The sequence below is a fragment of the Sceloporus occidentalis genome, unplaced genomic scaffold (assembly GCF_023333645.1).
Source record: "Sceloporus occidentalis isolate IW3139 unplaced genomic scaffold, rSceOcc1.0.p SCAF_9, whole genome shotgun sequence".
Classification (NCBI taxonomy): domain Eukaryota; kingdom Metazoa; phylum Chordata; class Lepidosauria; order Squamata; family Phrynosomatidae; genus Sceloporus; species Sceloporus occidentalis.
Window position 1 is genome coordinate 27795853 of NW_028316989.1, and position 21918 is coordinate 27817770.

The 21918-nt window shown below is 39.5% G+C and overlaps 1 protein-coding gene across 4 annotated transcripts in view; it reads left to right on the plus strand.

The window, feature by feature from the left end:
- VPS13C (vacuolar protein sorting 13 homolog C) overlaps window positions 1-21918 on the plus strand; it is a 93363-nt gene that overhangs the window by 31860 nt on the left and 39585 nt on the right. For all 4 annotated transcript variants that reach the window (XM_089538318.1, XM_089538320.1, XM_089538319.1 and 1 more), the window contains 33 exons: window positions 114-256; window positions 535-727; window positions 951-1065; window positions 1485-1621; window positions 2048-2171; window positions 3055-3172; window positions 4284-4413; window positions 4626-4704; window positions 4806-4948; window positions 5428-5581; window positions 5988-6064; window positions 6197-6256; window positions 6710-6869; window positions 6992-7108; window positions 7556-7659; window positions 8293-8460; window positions 9076-9380; window positions 10037-10184; window positions 11771-11879; window positions 12546-12685; window positions 13211-13367; window positions 14137-14216; window positions 14923-14982; window positions 15238-15394; window positions 15559-15675; window positions 16745-16848; window positions 17761-17928; window positions 18392-18696; window positions 19233-19377; window positions 19677-19833; window positions 19980-20104; window positions 20646-20815; window positions 21052-21290. In XM_089538318.1, coding sequence (XP_089394444.1) covers window positions 114-256; window positions 535-727; window positions 951-1065; window positions 1485-1621; window positions 2048-2171; window positions 3055-3172; window positions 4284-4413; window positions 4626-4704; window positions 4806-4948; window positions 5428-5581; window positions 5988-6064; window positions 6197-6256; window positions 6710-6869; window positions 6992-7108; window positions 7556-7659; window positions 8293-8460; window positions 9076-9380; window positions 10037-10184; window positions 11771-11879; window positions 12546-12685; window positions 13211-13367; window positions 14137-14216; window positions 14923-14982; window positions 15238-15394; window positions 15559-15675; window positions 16745-16848; window positions 17761-17928; window positions 18392-18696; window positions 19233-19377; window positions 19677-19833; window positions 19980-20104; window positions 20646-20815; window positions 21052-21290 — 4708 coding nt within the window. The remainder of the gene's footprint in view (window positions 1-113; window positions 257-534; window positions 728-950; window positions 1066-1484; window positions 1622-2047; window positions 2172-3054; window positions 3173-4283; window positions 4414-4625; window positions 4705-4805; window positions 4949-5427; window positions 5582-5987; window positions 6065-6196; window positions 6257-6709; window positions 6870-6991; window positions 7109-7555; window positions 7660-8292; window positions 8461-9075; window positions 9381-10036; window positions 10185-11770; window positions 11880-12545; window positions 12686-13210; window positions 13368-14136; window positions 14217-14922; window positions 14983-15237; window positions 15395-15558; window positions 15676-16744; window positions 16849-17760; window positions 17929-18391; window positions 18697-19232; window positions 19378-19676; window positions 19834-19979; window positions 20105-20645; window positions 20816-21051; window positions 21291-21918) is intronic.

Below are 21918 nucleotides of genomic sequence, written 5' to 3' on the forward strand. Positions count from 1 at the left end.
AAAGTTCCTTTCTGAACTTGTGTGCTGTTAATATTATATGTTGTGTATGTAGCTATGAGGCCATTAATGTGTGGCTAACTTAGTTCAACATCTTTTTTTAATCTCCTATTTAGTATGTTGCCCATGTGATGTCTTTGAAACTCTTAAGCACTTCCCTCACGATTAGAGAAGACAAAAACGTTCCTGACACTCTTAAAATCCAGATAATTGATTTAAGCACCAAAATATCACAGAGACCAGGAGCGCAAGCCCTGAAGTAAGTATCTAATGTGGTTCTCTGTTGGGTGCTCCTGGCAAAAACTGCTCCAATCCCCATTTTCATTTTCATTCATAGTATAACTGTGAGGGCATGTGTATTTGAACTGGTGATTTCATACACACTTTCTGTCAGCAGCATGAAAATGATTATAGTTTGGTAATCAGGCTTATTCCTCTGTCTTTGCTTCAGGTGGGCTGTAAGTACAGTTGAATTGCATACCTTTACTGTCTGCCTTTTTAAATTCTACTTTCAGATTTTCAACTTTTAACTTACAGGGTAGAAGCAAAGCTTGAACATTGGTACGTGACGGGTCTGAAACAGCAGAACATTGTGCCTTCCCTGGTGGCTTCAATTGGGGATGCCAGGTCATCTCTGCTTAAAATAGAATTTGAAACAAATCCTGAGGACAGCAGTGCTTACCAGAGCCTCTTTGTCCAGTCGCAGCCTGTGGAAATTATATACGATGCAGTGAGTAGTGCTCCATTAGAAGCAGTTATCAGTTATCTTCTTCTCATGTGTTTTCTATTAATGTATTTTGCCACAGTGACACATGCCTGATATGGCAGTCTTAATTTGTAAGTAATGTTGAGTACCAGTCTTGAGGAAAAGGAAAAGGTGGGAGATGATGAGGATAATAATGATGATGGTGATAATAAATAACATACAATTTAAACAAACCTTCCCTTTTTAGAGAACCATAAATGCAATGGTGGACTTTTTTCGGACGAATAAGGGCATGGACCTTGAACGTTTAACCACAGCCACTCTGTCAAAGCTGGAAGAAATTAAGGAACGGACTGCTACAGGTATCTTTTAGAGCCCTCTGTTTCCTTGTTGACAACAAAATACTGGCCACCCTTTTTGATGCTGAGTAGCAATGAAAACAGCATCTTCCTTTTCCAAGAGTTGTCTCAGTTTCCACACTGTTCAGTCATTGCTCAGCCTCGCCATTTCTTTTCCTGCCTGTGTCCAGAGTAGAACTCCTTTCATTTACTCCTCATTTTCCCTCCTAACTCAAATTCTTTGGCTCTATTTTAGCTGGGTTTCTCTTTCTACTCTCTTTTGTGTCTGCTCTGATTTCTGTTCCTTCTCACTTAGGAAGCTGTGACTTGACCAAAGTCACCCACTGGGTTTCCATGGCTGAGCATTGATCTGAACCCTGATCTCCAAAGTGTCCTGTTACTGATAGCAAAAAGCCCTCTTCACTTTGCTTTCCTTTTTTTAGGACTCACACACATTATTGAAACCCGAAAAGTCCTCGACCTGAGGATCAATCTGAAACCTTCCTATCTTCTGGTTCCACAGATGGGCTTCCACTATGCAAAGTCCAACCTTCTTATTTTGGACTTTGGTACTTTTCAGGTATGCAGTCTTTTCAATTCCAGAGATTTGCAGTTAAAATGGTCTCTTTATCCAGATAACCATAAGAACACTAACATTCACCTTAAGTATAACTTAAAATTGCAGAGAGGGGGTAGACTCCAACCTATGGTAAACCCATCATAGGTTTTACTAAGCAAGATTGATTCAGAAGAGTTTTGCCATGGCCTTCCTCTGAGGCTGAGAGAGTGTGACTTGCCTAAGGTCACCCAGTGGGTTTGATCAGTGCTTTGGCTGCATCATTTAAAATGTGCTGAACTTTTCTTTAAAAAAGTGTTTCATTGGTAGACTTTTTCCAACTTTATTACTGGGTTTGGTGTATTGGGGGAGTCTATATCTGAATAATGAATTTATGAAAAAGAAACAACTCCTGTGTCCTATGTAACAGTGACAATGATTATTCCATAGCTGAACAGCATCCATCAAGGCAACCACCACACTTCAGGCACTTCGCTGGAAGAAATCATGGACCAAGCCTATGACAAATTTGATGTGGAAATCAAGAACGTGCAATTGCTCTTTGCCAGATCAGGTAGGACATCTCTGATCAAATAACAGTTGTATTTGAAAGTATTGTCACTCACTAGTTGGAGCAGTAAACTGAAAGTAATACTTTAAAAATTAAACCTCCCAAAAGTAGAGACATACCTCAGTTAACAAAGCCTCTCACAAAGAAGCTCCTTTTAACAAAGTCATCTTATGCCCCCAGCCCTCCTTGTCCTCCTCATCCTCTGTTCACCTGGAAATTTTTTAGCAATGTTGGTACTGGGCTGGGGGAACACAGACTTTTGGTATCAGGTTGGAGTAATAATAATAATAATAATAATAATAATTTGTTTTATTTATATACCGCTATTCCAAAGATCATAGCGGTGAACAGCAAGTAAGCTAATTAGCAAGTAAGCTAATTTGCCCCCAACAGTCTGGGTACTCATTTTAGCGACCTCGGAAGGATGCAAGCCTGAGTCGAGCTTGGGCCCTTTTGCTGGTCTTGAACTCACAACCTTGTGGTTTTGAGTGAATGGCTGCAGTACAGGCATTTAACCACTGCGCCACCAGGGCTCCCCTACAGAGTAGCTTGTCTGTAAGCACTACAATAAAGGTTAAGCTGGAAAAGAATGAGATTCTATTCTAGCCAATTTTACTGTAGCCAAAGTACTTACAGTAACCCAACAAAAGGAGGTACAATCCTTCATTATATGAAGAGGATTCTACTTGATGCTTAGCTTCCATAGGCAAAATAATCCTGGGGACTGAACATTATAACCCTGAAAAAAATGAACCATCTGTATATATTTTTGTCTTTCCATGGTAATTCTGGATTTAGTATTTACAATTTGTATACTCTCATATGTGTCATTAATTCTTAAACTCTTCTTATCAATGGGATTTCTGAATTCTTAACTCTTCTTCAGGAGAAGACTGGAAAAAGGCAAGATCTGATCATCCATCAACTCTGCACATACTGCAGCCCATGGATATCAATGTACAGCTTTCCAAATCCATGGTGGAGAAGGATGTCCGAATGCCCAAGTAATGCATTGTGGTTTAAATGGCCAAATGAATATATGGGTCAGCTTTTTATGGTTAGAATTGAAAGTGCAGTATTGGCTGTAAGACTCCAGATTTCAGGATTTCCCATTCTGTGTCCTCTGACACCATGCCTCCCTTAATCAATGTATTTTACTACAGTACTGGAAAAGCAAAGTGTATATAATTCTGGGAAAAACACTTCTAATTCTGCTAGTATGATGCCAGCTCTTCAGATATTATAAAACATATTGGGCTTCTCTGTACTGCAACATACTCCTTAAAGACAACAAAACAGCCGGCCAGTTAGTCTGTGAAATATTCTTTTTTGGAGGATGAGGCAGCATGCATGCTGTGAATGGGTTTTGTAGAACTCTTATTAACTTGTGGTTAATGGAGAAAATGGCAGGTAATAACAACAGAGCGAGAGGCTTACACTCTAGATTGACCATTCATAAGATTTGGCACCCATTTATTGAATACATCCAGCAAGATTTAGTCTCTAGACATCCCCCAATTTTAGCTAAATTTTTATGGAAAGATGTCTTTGAGGATCCCTGAACACACCTTTTATCTATAACTTTCAGGATTATTGCCTGTATTTATTGTTGATTTGGTGTATTATTTGTTGTCATGTTTTGTTTTAAAAATAAAAAAATAAAAAAATTAAAAGAACTCTTATTAACTTAAATTTTAGTAACTAAAGCTTATAGGTAGAGATAAACTGACCTTTCTCCTCAATCTGCCTAAAGCAGTTGAAGTAGTTTTAGACAAAATGTAACTTAACCTCAGCATTATTTCAATATTTCTCGAAATAGACATTTCCAAATTAGCCTCAAGAATACTACCTTTCAGCAACATTTTCAGAGGGTTATAGGCTCCTTGATGCTTCACATTTTCCTTATGTAGCCCTATGAAATTCCATCTTGAGTAAACACAGGACCTTTTATCAGTTTCTCTTGTCCTTCTTGAACCAACATTTCAGCCACTTTATTCTTCCTGTAGGATTCACTTCAGTACCAGATACCAAGCAAAGCTGTTGGTAACTTAAGTCTTTTATATGCCTGGCATGTAATGTAAAACTCTTTTCAAGTTTTCCTTTCTATATCTTTAGGTTCAAAGTATCGGGAGAGCTCCCCATAGTTCATGTGGGAATTTCTGATCAGAAGATCAAAGACATCTTTGAACTCATGGATAGCATCCCACTCCCACAGAAGTCGGCTGTTTCAGCTTCAAGTGCAAAAGTAAATACATCGTCATTGTCTTTGAGGGGAATAGAAGGGAGAGATGAAAGCAATACAACAAATTCTCAAACAGATCAAAAATTATTATTTTAAACTGGGATATATTGGGAGAAAAGTGAGGCGTGATGTTTTTACATTGCTAGACTTGGTCAAGTAAGGACATTTCAAATGTCAATTTGAGTTTAAGATCACTGTTTTGCAATTTTCTCCAGGCACCTGCCATTCTGGCTGTTACTAATAGAAGAAAGAGTTTTCTGGATGCACCTCTGCTGCTGGAAGGAGTAGTATCAGGTAAACAAAATGAAAAATGGCTGTGCTAGTCCCGTTTTAATGCAGTATTTGAAGCTAAGTAATGGAGATGATGTGATTGTTTAATACCTTTTTTCCCTTAGAATCCGAAGATGAGTATTTTGATGCTGATGAGTGTACTATTGCGGGAGAAACTGCTTCTCCTAAGGGTAGGGAGTCAAAGTCTCAGAGTGGAACTGGACAGGAGGAACTCACGGATCTCCAACTGAAATTCGAAATAAAGGAGGCAAGTGTGGTTTATGTTCTTCACCTCCTTTTTGGAAACAAATGGTAAACTTCAGCTATAAGTTCCCAAAATGAATGTGTTGCTGGAATTGGTCATGGCCCTACTTGTTAAAAGGGACTGAGAGCATTCGCATATGTTGTTGCATGCCTTCACACAACTAGTGGACTAGTGGCAAAGATGGGTCTTGATATTTTAACTATTCCTTTTAAAATGCCTTAATAAATCATAGGCACGTTATAGATGCATAAAAGCAAATGATCTGAAAGTGCGTAGGCTTTATTATTTTCTTAAATGGTGCAGACATGTGCCACCTTAGAAAAGGCAGCCTTCCCTTTTCTCTCACACATCTCCCTCCAGATGGTACCATCCAGATCTATTGGAAGTCGAGTGGAGTTTCCCCTTTTGTGTTTTTAAAGATATGGAGCAGTGACTTTGAAAGAAGTATCTGGAACTAATACCAATATCTTTATTACTTTCAGGTGGTCTTGGAACTCACCAGGCAGTTGCAGAGGGAAGAAAAGATCCTTGTGTTTAATATAAGCCAGCTTGGAATGGAAGCAATTGTGAAGACGTACGACTTGAGAGCAATATCATATTTGAGGAAAATCAGCCTGGATTATTATGAAATCCAAGGTAGTTCGCTTGCTAAAATTAGGCTATATCTGTATGTAAATGATGGAAACCATTACTTTGTATCACTATTACTTTGCAGCACCATTGTTTAGTGCTATGTGAATAAATGGTTACTTTGCTTTCAATTAGTTTCATTGGTGGAAATGGCCCAATGGCCCAATCCTTGCAGAATGCTTCTACAGGATGTGGGAAGATCAAGAGTAAAACCAATAGGAAATTATCTGCTCTGGTTGCAATGAATCCACTAGTCACCTTTGAATCTTATGTGTATGTGTGTATTTAGAGAGAGAGAGACAGACATTAGAACTGTATATCTGGAAAAGCTCAGGACAAAAGTGTATTACTTTTACAGCAGACACCATTTTAAAATTGTTCTTAACATATAATCCCTTATTGTCTTTGGCAGGCAAAAGACAGCAGCTGCATTTAATTAGCTCTTCAGATAAGCCTGGATTAGATCTCTTGAAAGTGGAATATATCAAGGTAAGTACCTTTTTAAAAAGTTTGAGTATGTCTGAATTCAATGATGATAATTTTTTTTAATAGAATAAATTTTAAATTTCAAGCAGTTCAGCATTTTCCCTTACATATCACATCTGATATTTCCTCTTCCAGGCCAATAAAAATGGTCCAAAATTTCAGACACTTTTTGACAACACTGAACAAACAGTTCAGGTAAACAAAATCTATGACTCTTCACTCATTTTTTTTTTCCTGTCCAAGAAAATGCAGTTACAGGTTGAGTCTCTGGAATTCTGAAATCCAAAATACTGCAGAATTGGTTGCCTGGGTGTCTGAGATAGTGACACCTTTGCTTTCCCATGAACTTTGTTTTATGCACAAAATTATTAAAAAATATTGTGTCTAAATACCTTCAGGCTATGTGTATGTGGTATATAAAACGAATGCCATATTTAGGCTTGGGTCCCATCTCCCAAGATGTTTCATAATGTATATGCAAATATTCCAAAATATGAAAAACTCCAAAATCCAAAACACTTCTGGTCCCAAGCATTTCAGATAAGGGAGACTCAGCTTGTATCTGTCAGGCTAAAAACCCAAGAGAGCATCACTGATTGGGATCTGAATTAGAGGTTTCCTCCGTCTAATGACTGACTCTCCTTCCAGGTGGCTTTCTCCTCTTTAAACCTGCTGCTGCATGCGCAGGCCCTTCTGTCAACTATCAATTATCTGACGGCTGTTATACCAACCAAGAGCCAAGATGTTCCAGACGCAGGCCGCTCACAGACGCAGGAAGAAAAGCAGAATAAGGCTGGTTTGAAGAAAGGTATTGCTCCCCCTCATTCTCGCATGCCATTTCCCACATGAAATTGCTCTCTTCAGGGGAAAAAAATCAGCTTAACTGGTCCATATCATGGTGATAAATCTATTACCAAAAATCTCTTGCAGCAACGAAACCCTGCAGAGACAAGGATGTGTTTGATTTTAAACTGCTTGCCAAGTTGGACGCCTTTTGCATAAATGTTTGTGATGAGAAAAACAGTATCGCCGATATCAGAATTCAAGGTAATGTGGAGATGGAGTGGGACACGGAGGTGGTTCTTCCTTCTTACACTATGTTGTTAAAAATTTCTAAGAACTTGGTTTATTACAACATTTTCCATAATGTATCTGAGGCTCTTCATTTTAATTGCTTTGGAAATCGATTCCTGATTAATAAAGTGTATGTCTCTAGTCCATTCTATGGTGAAAGTTCATGGTAGATATGAGGCTCAAATGTCCCCATAAAATTTATTACAGTTGTAGTTTGGATCTTACAAATGTTTATTTTTATTTTATTTTGAAAACAGACTCAAGATTTGCATGCTCTACTAGGTGAACACAGTGTTTTTAGCATGTTTGATTAATGGTATGGCAACTCATTTGCACAGACCTTAAAAACTATGCATTAAAACACCCTTCTATCCATAGTCTGAACTTGGAATTTACCAGATTTTTCTTTCTTTCTTTCAGGTCTTAACTCATCTCTGTTTCTTCAGTCGAGTCAAACCACTCTATTTGCACGTCTGAAAGATATAATTGTTACAGATGTTGATTCAAGGACAATTCATAAAAAGGTATAATACATTATGTATGCATTATATGATAGGCTTGCTAGATGGTAACCTGCCTCCCAAGTTACAGGCAAGTTTGTAGAAGAAATTGATTTAGGAATCAGTGTTCACTTGCTAGTGATATAAATGCTCTTTGGGGAGCTGCCTGCAAGAGAAGCATTTCTCGTAAGCAAAATCCTGCGTATTTGATGCAAAACTTGGTGATAATGGGATGAAAAAAAAACCCTCTTTGGCCTCCCATTTTACCTTGTGGTCTTTCTAGGAGGCGAGAAGAGCCTCAAAATCCTCACCCAGAGATTACTGTACCTATTGAAGTATCTCAGATTCCTGTGTTATATCTTTGTGGGAAGGAGAAAACCATGAGCTCTCATGGTGCAATGGTTTGAATGCTGTACTAGGGACTCTGGCAGTCCAGAGTTTGAATCTCCTTTTAACCATGAGCGCTCTTGGGCAAGTCTCAGCCTCAGAGGGAAGCAGTAGCAAATCTCTTTCGAAGAAACTTGCCAGGAAAACCCCATGATAAGTTTGTCTTAGGGTTGCCATACGTTGGAAATGACTCAGAGGCACACAACAAAAAACAACAAAATAAAAGGGATGGAAGGATGGAAATGACATGTTAATTTCCTCCTCTTTTAGGCTGTTTCCATAGTAGGTGATGAAGTCTTCAGTTTCAACTTGACATTGTATCCGGATGCTACCGAGGGAGATGCCTATGCAGACATGTCCAAAGTGGATGGTGTGGTCTCTCTCAAAGTGGGCTGCATTCAAATCATATACCTACACAAATTCCTTATGTCCCTCCTGGTAAGGCTGACTATAACATGGTGGGCAGAACTTAAGACAAATTTTGATAGTGAAAAAATGATTAAATCTGCGGGGCAATGCCATTTGATCATTCTACATAGGTGTCTTGGAAAGTAACTGCAAACTTAGATATCCAGCAGGGCAAGCCAGTTTCCTATTCCTTTCCGAAATAGTTTTGGATCTCTTTAGCTTTAAAAGTGAGTACTTGGATTTCCACTGCAGCTCATCTGACTTGAGTTATGGCGTTACAAGGAAACGTTTAAGAGCTATTAAAGTTTTAAGAGCTAAAGCATGCCTCTCCCTGTGTATAGCTGCCCAAGAACTAGCTTACTTTAACTGTTGTCTTGTTTAATATGTTTTATGTTGTTTAAATTTTTTATGGCTTTAATGTGGAAATGTTTTAAATTCTTCATATTATAGGCTGCTCTAAGATTCCATGGTAAAGGGCGGCTTATAAATACTTTAATATAATATGGAAATGTAATGGTGCCTCAGAGGCCTTGAGTACCATTGGTGGGAAATGGAAAGGTAGGGATATGCATAGCATTTATACACAATAAAGAACAGTGAAAACATGATCATTGCTCTCCTCCACAACCTTTCATTTTATTGCAGAACTTTCTGAACAGCTTCCAAATTGCCAAAGAGGCCTTGAGCGCTGCCACAGAAAAGGCCGCTGAGAAGGCTGCCACAAGTGTGAGAGATCTGGCGCAGAGGAGTTTCCGTCTTTCCATGGATATTAACCTTAAAGCCCCCGTTATCTTCATCCCTCAGTCCTCAGTCTCCTCTAATGCTGTAGTTGTAGACCTTGGACTGATCAAGGTGCAAAACAAATTCACTTTGGTCCAGGGAGAGGACTGTCCGCTCCCTCCAGTCATGGATAGGATGGATGTCCAGCTAACACAGCTGAAGATGTCAAGGTGAGTTAGAGTTTTGGTTCCCATGCAAGGCTGTAATGAGAGGAGATGAGGGAAAAATAAAAGGCATTGCCCCTCAAATAAAAATTTCTTCACTCCAGAATGATTTTTAACTTCAGTCCCCACATTTCGAGAGTAAGGCATTAAAAACAGTTTACATGTTTGTTGTTTGTCATGTGCCTCTAAGTCATTTTTTGACTTATGGAGACCCTAAGGTGAACATATCATAGGGTTTACTTGGCAGGTTTCTTCAGAAGGAGGTTGTCATTGCCATCATCTGGGGCTGAAGGAGTGTGACTTGTCCAAGATAACACAGTGGATTTTTATGCTTGAGTGAGGACTTGTAGTCCAACAATCAATCCACTACACCATACTGGCTCTCTTACATATAGATCTCCCTTATTTGCTGTGTTCTCCTTCCTTTGCTCACTTCGTCTACCCTTTTTCTCAGTCTGCTTAAACTCTGTTTCTGAATGCTCCACTAAATTTTGAAGTTATTGCACTGCTAGAAATCTGAGAACTAAATTTCATGGTGGAGGCAGAATTCTCATTTGAGGGAGCAATGTTCTCATTTCTGTACATGGATTGGAATAGTCAGCTTGCTTGGTGTCACTTTTCAGGCATATTGTTCATTTTTAAATTTCCATTTTTTTACATAGGACAATCTTGCAGCCAGGTTTTTCACAGCCTGACATACAAATTCTGCACCCAATTAACCTGAATCTCTCTGTGAATCGCAACCTGGCTGGAACTTGGTATCACCAAATACCTGTGATGGAGATCAAAGGGCACCTTGATGCAATGAATGTAAGTTAGTTTTGGTTTCCAAAGTGTTGGTTTCTAAATAGTGGCAGGCATCCAAGGCTAGGCCCTGCATGGCCAGTTTTGGGAAGACGAACATCACAAATATTTGTAGGCAAGTCACAAGAGGCCACCATGGAAATGGCTTTCTAAATGAATATTTTTATTACCATGACAATCTTTTATGCGATGAACATGAACAGGTAGCCATGAAAATATTATGAGTTGAAGGGAGGCAGGGGAGGAATGGGGCAGGATTATTAAAAATGTTAGGGGCTAAGGTTATGGTTTCTCTTTTGAAGCTTTATTAGAAAATGAGTGAGTGCTTACAGATGTGAGACCTCTTAGCTATGCTACTGTATATGTGAAGCAGGCTCACTGGTTACAGAAACTGGGGACAACCCATGAAGTTCTGACCAAAAGTGACTCTTGGGGAATTAAATGTCTTGGCTGATGACTGTGGAATATAATCTATCAGGTAAAGCAGACATTGCTGGTGATGCGCTGCTGGAGGAGTGTGGGGTGTCTCATTTCCTCCAGTGTTACATAGGTGATGTACCCTTCCTTTGTTGTGCTGAATAGCCTTTGAAATTCATTGGAGGTTGAACATTTTGATCAGAGCTGTAAAATTTGAAGATAATTCATAGAATCATAGAATCATAGAGTTGGAAGAGACCGCAAGGGGCATCCAGTCCAACCCCCTGCCATGCAGGAAATCCAAATCAAAGCATCCCCATTGACAGATTGCCATCCAGTCTCTGCTTAAAGACCTCCAAGGAAGAAGACTCCACTACACTCTGAGGGAGTGTGTTCCACGGTCGAACAGCCCTTATTGTCAGGAAGTTCCTCCTAATGTTGGGCTGGAATCTCTTTTCCTGTAGTTTGCATCCATTGTTCTGCGTTCTAGTTTCTGGAGCAGCAGAAAACAAGCTTGCTCCCTCCTCAACATGACATCCCTTCAAGTATTCAAACAGGCCTATCATATCACCTCTTAACCTTTTCTTCTCCAGGCTAAACATCCCCAGATCCCTAAGTCGTTCCTCATAGGGCATGGTTTCCAGACCCTTCACCATTTTAGTCACCCTCCTTTGTACACGCTCCAGTTTCTCAATGTCCGTTTTGAATTGTGGTGCCCAAAACTAGACACAGTATCCCAGGTGGGGCCTGACCAGAGCAGAATACAGTTGGCACTATTACTTCTCTTGATCTAGACACTATACTTTTATTGATGCAGCCTAAAATCGTGTTGGCCTTGTTAGTTGCCTCATCGCACTGTTGACTCATGTTCAACTTGTGGTCTACTTGGACTCCTAGATCCCTTTCACACGTAGTTTCATTCAGCCAGGTGTCTTCTATCCTATATCTGTGCATTTCATTTTTCCGCCCCAAGTGTAGTACCTTACATTTCTCTGTGTTGAATTTCATTTTGTTAGCTTTGGCCCAGTTTTCTAGTCTGTTCAGGTCATTTTGAATCTTGATCCTGTCCTCTGGGGTATTAGCTACTCCTCCTAATTTGGTGTCATCTGCAAATTTGATAACTATGCCCCCAATTTTGTCCTCCAATTCTCCTGACTTTACATGTTTCTCTTTAGGTTGTGCTAAATCAAGAGGACCTGAATGTTCTGCTTAAAGTGCTGGCAGAAAATCTTGCAGAAGCAGACACAACTACAAGTGGTGCAAAGTCAGTAGCACAAACTGGGGGTAAGACATGAGTATCCATCAGTCATTGAGAAAAAAATTTCTATGATCTGTTCTTCCTTTGTAAACTGTTCTTCCTTGTGGAAATTCCTTCTTACTGGGAGGGCTTGAAGTAAATTTTACTATCCAGGATCTGTTGGGAAGAGGCAGTCCTCAGGTTAACCAGGCTGGTTCCTATGTCTCTTGAACAATGCAACATAAAAAGAAGCCTGAACCAATTCTCTTTTCTAAAGTAAGGCTGAGATTTTTTGGATCCATTTCAAGAGCACTGTTTTGTAATGGAGAATTTAGGGGTGCCTTACCTGCTTGAGTAGATAGTTTCAGTTCTCCCGCAGCAACTAGGGGAGTTTACATTTTAGCTGGCCAAAAGCTAAAGCTGTTCCCTTCTTCTTTCTTCTTAAGGAACAGCTTAATCAGAGTCATTGTGAAAGCCAGTAATGATATTAGTTGGTGTCTCTTGTTGTTGTTTAAGGGGAAAGGTGAAGGTTTGAATCCCTAACTGTCCCTTTGTTTAAAAAATTCCAAAAGCAATATTTTTACTTATCCGGATAGCTGGTACAGCTTCTGAAGTGAACATTTTGATCAGAGCTGTAAAATTTGAAGATATGCATGTATTTGGCAAGTGAACTCTAATCATATTGTTTTCAACTGGAATCCATCTCTCTTTAGCATTTTCCAGCAGCACAAAGGAACTACCAGTTTCCCCAGGACCTCAGAGAGATCTCCCATTAAATAACTTACTGGGTACAGCAAAAGAAGCCATACAGGAAGATATTACCAATATGCTGCTTGACTTTGAAATAAAAAAAGTATGACATATTATTAACCTTAGCAAAAACGTTCATGTTTCTATTTATTTGTTTTAAATATTTTTATCCTATTGATCTGCTTGTTTGTTTGCTTGTGTGTTTCTAAAAAATATCCAAAACAATAACCAAGGACTTTATTGCAGGAGTGGTCAGTTAATATTCTAGGTTTTAGCAGTGCAGAACAGAACATTTGGAGAAAGTTTCCTATTATATCTGTGAGCTTTTGGCTCTCAACGCCTTTTTTGTTGTTGTTTGAACCTCCTTGGAACAAACGGGAAAGTTTTGCTTTTGCTGTTAAACAAACCTAACTTTCTATTGGTGTCTGAATTCAGGGAAATTTTGATGAGAACAAGAGAGGACCAGATTTTCATACCTTGGTTCACTTTCAAACCATGGTTTAAAGTTTAAACTTGGCTTGGTAACATAGAATGTCATGACAAATGTAGGGAAAAAGGAAGTCTGAAAAATATGGGTTAAAAGATGTTAAGGATTCATTCAAATGATTTCTATTTTTCTCTATTTTAGGTTGTAATAACATTAACAAAGCAGGTGGAACAGCAGAGCTTCCCGTTACACATGTTAACAGTGTTACAGCTTGGAATGGAAAGCAGAATTAAAACTCACGATATGACGGCTACAGCGTACCTTAAAAAAATTGACATGAAGTGCCTTGAATTTAGTGGTAATGTCTTGTTTGGTATGGCCAAAATAATGCAGTTTGTGTGGTGCAAAAATTTCTTTCTGGTAACACAAACGTTCACACTAATAAGTGAGCTGCTTGTGGATTCTTTAACCTCCCCAAACCCCAGAGATCAAACCTCGGATACAAGACTAGTCCCCCATTCCTTGGCCATACTTTTCACAATAGACACAAAATAAAATTTTAATGAAAAAAACAATAACACATATGCAGGCTCCACTCCAAAAGATAGCTCTGGTTATTGCAGAGAGTGTATTTCTAGGAGGTGAAAAGACAGTCAAGAAATTAAGCACTACATTTTTGTTATGCAAAGAAGTTGTAGCATAAACTTATGTAAACTTGGTCTACTTCCTCAGATGCATTGTAGACCAAGTCTAGGAAAGCTTATGCTACAGCTTCTTTTTCTCAGTTATTCTCAAAGGTGTTGCAGAATCCCTTTGCAGACTGATATTCCAGAGTAATATGGCTATTTCTCTGAATTTCTGTTGTTCAAAGAACTTATGAGATGTTGTTCTCGGATGCTAGCAATAAATACATCTGTCCCAATCTTGTAGAAGTGTTAGTTCATGTAACTTTCTATGTCTGTTTACATATCCAGTCTGTTCTGAGTTTTTAAAATTCTGCAAACAAGTCTTTTTGGGGAATATTGCTTTGTTGAAGAAGTGCCGCATTGACAGTATTAATGAGTTTCTTTTGTTAATTAATCTCATGCTGTCACTTGCTCATAGTTCTGTACCTTTTGTTTTTCCAGATTCCAAAGGAAATCCCCTGAACATTATCAGTTCGTCAGATGAATCTGAAAAGCATCTTTTAAAGATGGAATATGTAAAGGTGAAATACGTTTTCCTCTTTTTACTAAAGATCATTGAGCAATCTTATATTGAGTGTCTTAAATTAACAAGGACAAAGATGGAGAATCAAAATGAAACATTTGGAATTTAAAAAATGCTATGAGTAATTTAAATACTACATTTGCTTCCAGTAATAAAACACAAGAGAGCCAGTATGGCTTAGACCAGGCTTTGATTCCCAACTTGGCCATGAAACCCAGAGCTACCTTGGGCAAGCCACACTGTCTCAGCCTTAGGAGAAGGCAAACTTCCTCTGAACTAATCTTGCCCCCCCCCAAAAAAAAAACAAACCCTTGATACATTCACTGTAAGTTGGAAATGACTTGAAGGCAACAACAACAATAAAACTAAAAGAGAGAAAGAAAGAAAAACTAAAAAGGAGTAGAATTAACTTCTCTGCCAGACTTCATATTGTGCATGTGCCTGAGAGAGAGAGAGAGAGGGAAGGCTATGTTCAGTTTAGGAAATTTAGTGAATAGAAGACCTGGATATTTATATATGTGCTTGCCACATCTTGCCTTCTGGCATTGGAGGTTAAGATGTAAGCAGTTCAGTTACCTAGTTAAGCGTTAAACAGCTCCCTTGATGTATTGTATGCCTTGGTAGTTGAATCATCTGCTTGAGCCTGTCTGGTTTTTAATGTTACCTCTGCTGTCTAGTAATTGGAACCTTTGTTCTTTACCTAGGCCGACCCAGATGGACCACATTTTGAAACAGTCTACAAAAACACTAAGCAAGTCTTAAATGTAAGTATTAAAAATGCATTACTGAGCTAACTGCCATAATAACATTGCACTTTGGGTCTCATTTTTGCTACAAGGATTGGTTGGAGACATTGATTAAATTAAAGTTTAACTGGATTGACATGCTTCTTTTATGTGGTGGGTGCAATTAAAGTTGAAATTATCATGCATAGTTTACGGGGCACTTCCTTTTAATAGAGAGTCTTGCACTCAGCTGAGATGTGAGCAATCCTCTGTAACAAGTTTTCTCTCCCATAGGTATCCTTTTCTTCTTTAGATCTGTTGCTACACATGGATGCCTTGCTTTCGATCATTAATTTTTTCTCCTATGGCTCAAGTGGCCTTTTGACGACAGATAAGGGAATGGATACGAAGCTTCCATCCGAGGAGCCCAAAACTGTCCTTGCAAAACCAGGTAGAGCATTAAGGTTATCTCTATAGCCTTCTTTGGTCATGAAATTCAGCATTGCTGTTTTAACGCATGTAGCCATACACTTTTTTGGTCCTCAGGGCCTGCTGCAGTTACCTCTCCTGTACTATGGTTTGTATCATGCGCACTGATGTTTTGCTGTTTCACAGTCTCTGTTCCTGCTGCCCCTGGTAATGTGTGTGACCTGAAGCTCACTGCCAGACTGAACGCGTTCAACATTTGGGTCTGTGATCAAAATGGGGACATTGCAGACATGCGAATACAAGGTAAACGGATTTCTGTCATTTGAAGTACCGTATTTTTCGGCGTATAAGGCAACTCTTTGAGTCTGCCTTATGCGCCGATTTTTTACCCCAGAGACAGGCAAATGGCATAGCCCTGTCTCTGGGGTCCTTGCTGGGTCTTCTCCCAGCCAGCTGGCACTCATGCCAGCTGGAGGGGGCCTCTCTGAAGGCCTGAGAGAGGACTCACTGCGGCTGGGCTCTCGCCGCCATATTTTTTTCAAAAGGCGGCGGCGAGGAAGCAGCTCCAGAGCCGGCCGGGCTGAGACAAAGAACTGGCCCTTTACTCCTCGGCGCTGCTGCCGCCGCCGCTTCTGTGGATCCTCCGATCCTCCAGTGGCTTCAGAAGTCGAGGAGTAAGGGGCCGGCTCTTTGTCTCGGCCCGGTCAGCTTTGGAGCCACTTCCCCGATGCCACCTTTTGAAAAAAAAATGGCGGTGAGAGCCCAGCTGCAGTGGGTCCTGCTTCAGGCCTCCAGAGAGGCCCCCTCCAGCCGGCTCGAGACCCCCATATAGGAGGCTAGGGATGCTGCCGGCGGGCGACTTGGGGGTTGCCTTGTACCCCCCGTCGCCTTATACGCCGGAAAATACGGTACTATGAATAGTATGCCATTATGTAATGCATTTGGAGTGGGTTCAAAACAGTTGCTCAGTTCAAAGCCAAATGATACAAGTTAAGTCTCCCTTATTCAAATTGCTTGGGACCAGAAGTTGCCCCCCAATTTTGGAGTATTTGCATGTTATACATAATGAGGTATCTTAGAAATGAGACCCGAGTCTGACCATGAATTTCATTTATGTTTCTTATATACCTTAGAAACATAGCCAGAAGGCATTTTTAATGTAATATTTCTAATAATTTTTGTGGATGAAACAAAAAAGCAAAAAGTTTTGGATTTTGGAGTATTTTGGGATTCACAATTCCAGATAAGGGAGATTCAACCTGTATTAAATCAATAAGCAAGTTTCTTCAAAGACGGTTTGCCATTGCCTGTTGCATCCAATTATTTATCAGGCTACTAAAAGTTTCTTCTCTGCTTTCCCGCTTCTGCTTAGGCATGGAGGCCTCTGTTTTGACAATGACCAAGCAGACTGAGGTTTTTGCCAGGCTTCGGGACTTCATAGTAACAAATGTTGACCCAAAAGCTGTTCATAAAAAGGTGAGCATGAGAAACCAGGTTCCTGAGCAGTAGGTTGAGTCCATGCCTTCTCAAGGTGCATCTCCACTGTAGAAATAATGCAGTTTTGACACCACTTTAACTGCCCTGGTTCCACCCTACAGAATCCTGGTATTTGTAGTTTTGTGAGACACCAGCACTCATTGGCAGAGAATGCTAAAGAGCTTGTACAACTACAAATCCCAGGATTCCCTAGGATGGAGTGACAGCACTTAAAGTGATGTCAAACTGCATTGTTTTTACAGTGGAGATGCACCCTAAGTTTCTTTCGGACAGGGAAGATTATGCTTTGGCCTTTGGCTCTTAAAATTAGGAATCTCTGCTCTGGCTGTTCTTTAAACTGTTGGTCTGAGTTTTGAACTATTTTAAAAGAGGAGTTTGGTTTGAGTTTCTGATTGGTTTTAGTTACTTAATTTTGAAGTATTTTTTTTAATTGACACTGTATGTGGGGCTGTCTTTGGAAACTGTTATACAGCTGAGGGCAGGAACTCTTTTATTATTGATCTTAGTAAACTGTTTTGGGAACAGTTGCTATTACAATTACAGTGGTACCCCGGGATACGAAAGCACCGCCTTATGAAATTCCCGGGATACGAAAAAATTCCAAAGAAAAAAACTGTTCCGGGTTACGTTTTTTTTTTCGGGTTACGAAAAAAAATTTTGGTGCTTTTCGGCGCGATTTCACACGAAATCGCGGCTTTCGCTATTAGCGCCTATGGGCTATTCGGCTAGCGAAAGTTTCCGGGTTACGAAAGCGGCAGCGGAACCAATTAATTTCGTAACCCGGGGTACCACTGTATTATTTTGGCTGAAAGGCAGGGTAAAATACTCAATGATACTAATAATACAAGAAATCTACTAGAAAATGACCACACTGAATACGATTTTTTCCAGACGGTCTCAATAGTGGGAGATGAAGTCTTCCGTTTCACGATGTCCTTTTATCCCGAAGCTACTGTGGGAGAGGCATATAGGGACATGTCCAAGGTGGATGGCAAAATGTCATTGAAAGTGGGCTGCATTCAGATTGTTTACCTGCATAAATTCTTCATGGCACTGTTGGTAAGAAGATGCTCTTAGTTTTCTGATATGAGTTGCATTTTAAAATTTTTTTAAGAAAAGTGCTTCCCCAGAGAGAAGGACCAATGTAATGGTTTTAAGTTACAGGAGGGTAGCTTTCAACTAATGGTAAGAGTGGTTCAGCAGTGGAAGCAATTTGCTTGCAATTCTGTGACAGGAGAAAAGGAGATGTACAAATTAATATAGAACGTTGTTTTGGATTGTGCTTCTTCCCCTAAATTATGATGATAATATCATGCCCCTTGCTAAATCCTAGCGTCTGAGTTTGGACTTGTTGTTTAGATTCTAGGCTCATGCAGCTTTGATTTAACATCAATTTTTAAAATGAAAAGCAGGTTATTATTTGCTGCATCTTGCTTAAGTCCAGCCTCCTAGGTCCATCTTTCCTGGTGCCGCTTGGGCTGGTGTTCTGGGCATTCTGCTCCACAATTTTGTCTTCTTGCAGAACTTCCTAAATCACTTCCAAACTGCCAAAGAAGCCCTGAGTGCTGCTACTGCTCAAGCTGCAGAAAAGGCTGCTTCCAGCATGAAGGATTTTGCTAAAAAGAGCTTTCGCCTTTCGATGGACATAAACCTGAAGGCTCCCGTGATTGTGATTCCGCAGTCGTCTGTGTCTTGCAACGTCTTAGTGGCGGATCTGGGCTTAATCAGAGTTCAGAATGACTTTAGCCTGGTTCCTGGGGAAGAGTCTTCTAATCCTCCTGTGATTGACAAAATGGATATACAGCTGACTCATTTAAAGATATCAAGGTATTAGCACTTTCCCTCTCTCTTCCCACTGGAGGGTAATTTCTGATCTTAGAAAAACAATTTCCTAATGCCCATAATGGGTTTTCCTTGCATGCTGTGAGGCACTGGTATAATGGAAAATGAAATCATCCACTGAATTTTGTGTGTTAGATTTTTTGCAAAAGATTGCTAGCAGATTATTCCTTTGTATCACAGGAAGGTAGAGCTTTCCTCATTCCCTGTGCAAAGAAATGTGCAGCTTAAAGTTTTATCACTCTTTAGAGATTAATGTAGGACATTCCTACACATATCCCTGGTGTGCACACACTCTCATGTTTTATTGTGTTGATAATTTAGATTGAATTTTGTTTGCTCTTTCAAACGTGATTAGAAGTTCTCTGCTAAGTGTGCTTTGAAAGTATATAGTATGAAACTAATTGGTTCCTTTTTTTTCATTTGCTGATAAATAAAAACTAATGTCAAGCAGCTCCTATTTTGAGCTGTGTTTAAAAATGTATAACTTTTTGTCTCACAAGGTTTCAATCATTATTTTGTAGGACTATGATAGCGGATAGTTCTCAGCCAGAGATTGAAATTTTGCAGCCGGTAAATCTCCTGTTGTCGGTCCAGAGAAATTTAGCTGCAGATTGGTATTTACAGATCCCAGGGATTGCAGTTAAAGGAGACTTGAAGGCTATGCAGGTAAGCAAGCACCCATGAGAACCTGTGATAGATCCAGGTTTATATGGGACACAAATCTATGAGTAGTAAATATAAATAAGCTTTAAGCAGTTTGCCTGATACCTTTTGCATGGGAGGATTCATCAGTTTGACTACCTGACACTTTGAAGAATCTAATAAGTACCTGAATAAGTTGCCACACCATCCTGAAAATAGACAGGTATTCATTGACACTGGTAGTGAAGATGGCAGGTAAAAAGCTATGTGCATCTTTTTAAATGATCTTCCTGGGAGGATGTAATGGACTGAACACTTTACAGATATCTCTCAGTCAAGATGACTTAACTCTCCTCATGAAAATTCTGCTGGAAAATCTTGGTGAAGCTGCGACAGATGCTGGGGTGATCCAGTCAACCTCACCGGAAGCTCAGAAGTTGAAAAAGAGTAAAGGTGAAACTGAGGCTCATCACCAAGAAGGTATTTTTTCTGTCTCCAAAGCCGACAGTTCAGTGACAGTAATGCTGATGGTCATTATTGCAAAGGAGATAATCCATTATAATTGATCTTTTGATAAGAAATTTGCTGTGACTTCATAAGTTCCTTCTTACATCTTAATATTTCAGATAATCTAACAGCGTCGGGACAGAAAGACCTTTCTGAAGCCATGTCTAAGGAAAGCGTGACCCTTATGTTTCACTTTAACTTTGAATCGCTTTCCATTGTTCTCTACAATGCTGCTGTTGATCAGGTTTGTGACATTTTCACTTAACAGAATGAGTTTCTTTGAGCCAGTTGAATATAGGTGGACAAAGCTAATGCTAAGTAAAACTGGATCATGTTAAGACAAAGCCCAGATCTAATAAGTGGAGGCTTGCAATAAAACAGTTTTTGAAAAGATTAATGTATTCATTGTCCTCAACTTTACATTCCTGTGTTACTTTCTTCTCTTGCCCCATGTTCTTATTCTCTTGATAGAACATCAGAAATAGAGGGGTATATATATCCAAGACAGTAAACCAGGGTTTGCCTATCTAATTTCGATATCCTGTCTTTGGCTAATCATTGTAGAATTAAAATCTATGTAGAATTAAAATCTATACATTGGTGTGTATCAATGTTTTTTTCCTGTTGCAAACTTAATTATTTACAAATTAGCAACAGCATTCTCCTGTGCTATTTCTGTTTGCTTCCACGCATAGATAGTCTAGACTCAAGATGTATGATACATTTTATTCGCGTCTCAACTTTGCATATAATTCCTTTGTCTTGAACACTGTTGTATGTTTCAGAAATCTCAGTTCTCACTTCATGACAACAGTTTACGTCTTGGAGAACTCAGGCTGCATCTTATGACAGCAACGGGACAAATGTTTTCAAATGGCACTATAGATATTAATACTAAGTTGAAAACATGTACACTAGATGATCTCAGAGAAGGAATTCAGAGAACAACTTCAAGGTAAGCTACTAAGTGCTGCAGTATTGTGGCGCATCGACTTGGCTAATGATGGGAACTGCATTTGAAATAATAAAATACTGAGAATTAGCAGTTTTCTTTAATTATAGCAGACAAGTAATGCCAACTTTCTAAAGTTAGATTTGATGGTGCCAGACTAACACCCTGTGAATCTTTTCAGTTAATCTGTTCTTCAACTTATTTTATGTTCTTAAGGTATGAATGTTTTTTCTCCCCAGAATGATAGATAAAAAAGATGGTGAAGCTGATAGTGTCATGATCGATATCAGCTACAAGCAAGATAAAAGTGGGACTGAAATTGTATCTCTCCTGGAGAAACTCTATTTGTGTGCCAGCGTGGAATTTCTCTTGACAGTAGCTGATTTCTTTGTTAAATCCGTGCCTGCAACCTCATCTGAAAAATCCACCCAATTTCAGTTAAAGCACTCCAGCCAAGGGAAGCAAAAGCCAGAGAAAGGTGAGCAGAGCAAACGCATCTATAAGCTTGATACTGAGATAGCGCAGTAACTGAGTTATTTAAAACAATATGAGTGACTGCAGCCTGTGTTCAATGTGGCTAGGAGAGATATAATTTATCAGTAATTTGTCAGTAATGCTTCTGGGATGTTAAATGTACTATGACTATGGTAAATTTAAATTTACATTCCAATTCAAGAGATGGAATGCTTTTGTGTGGGAATGAAAAGAGGAATATCTTGGCACTCCACTTTTAGTTCTCGATTCCTTGTTTGAGAACTTTGTGTGTGTGGAGTTAAGGACTAACAGTCTAATCATATGGCACTAAAAGGAGTGAAAAGTATGTTGGAGGGCATGCACACACCTACCCTTTAGTGTAGTACTGTTGGCTTCAGTATGCAAAGGTTTTGCCTGACTGACCAAAGGTTCTGGGCTGTTTCCTTTTTTGCCTGAAAATTCTCTTTAGAGTCCTGGGAGATCCTCCTAAACAGCATATATGTAGATCTGTAGAGGGAGTCGAGAGCCATCCAAAGAGACACCTTGACCAAGATCCTACATTAAAAAGACAGACCTTGCTTCACAGAGGCACAGTACAGACTTCTCAAAAAGGGAGTCCTGCTGGTGCCTGT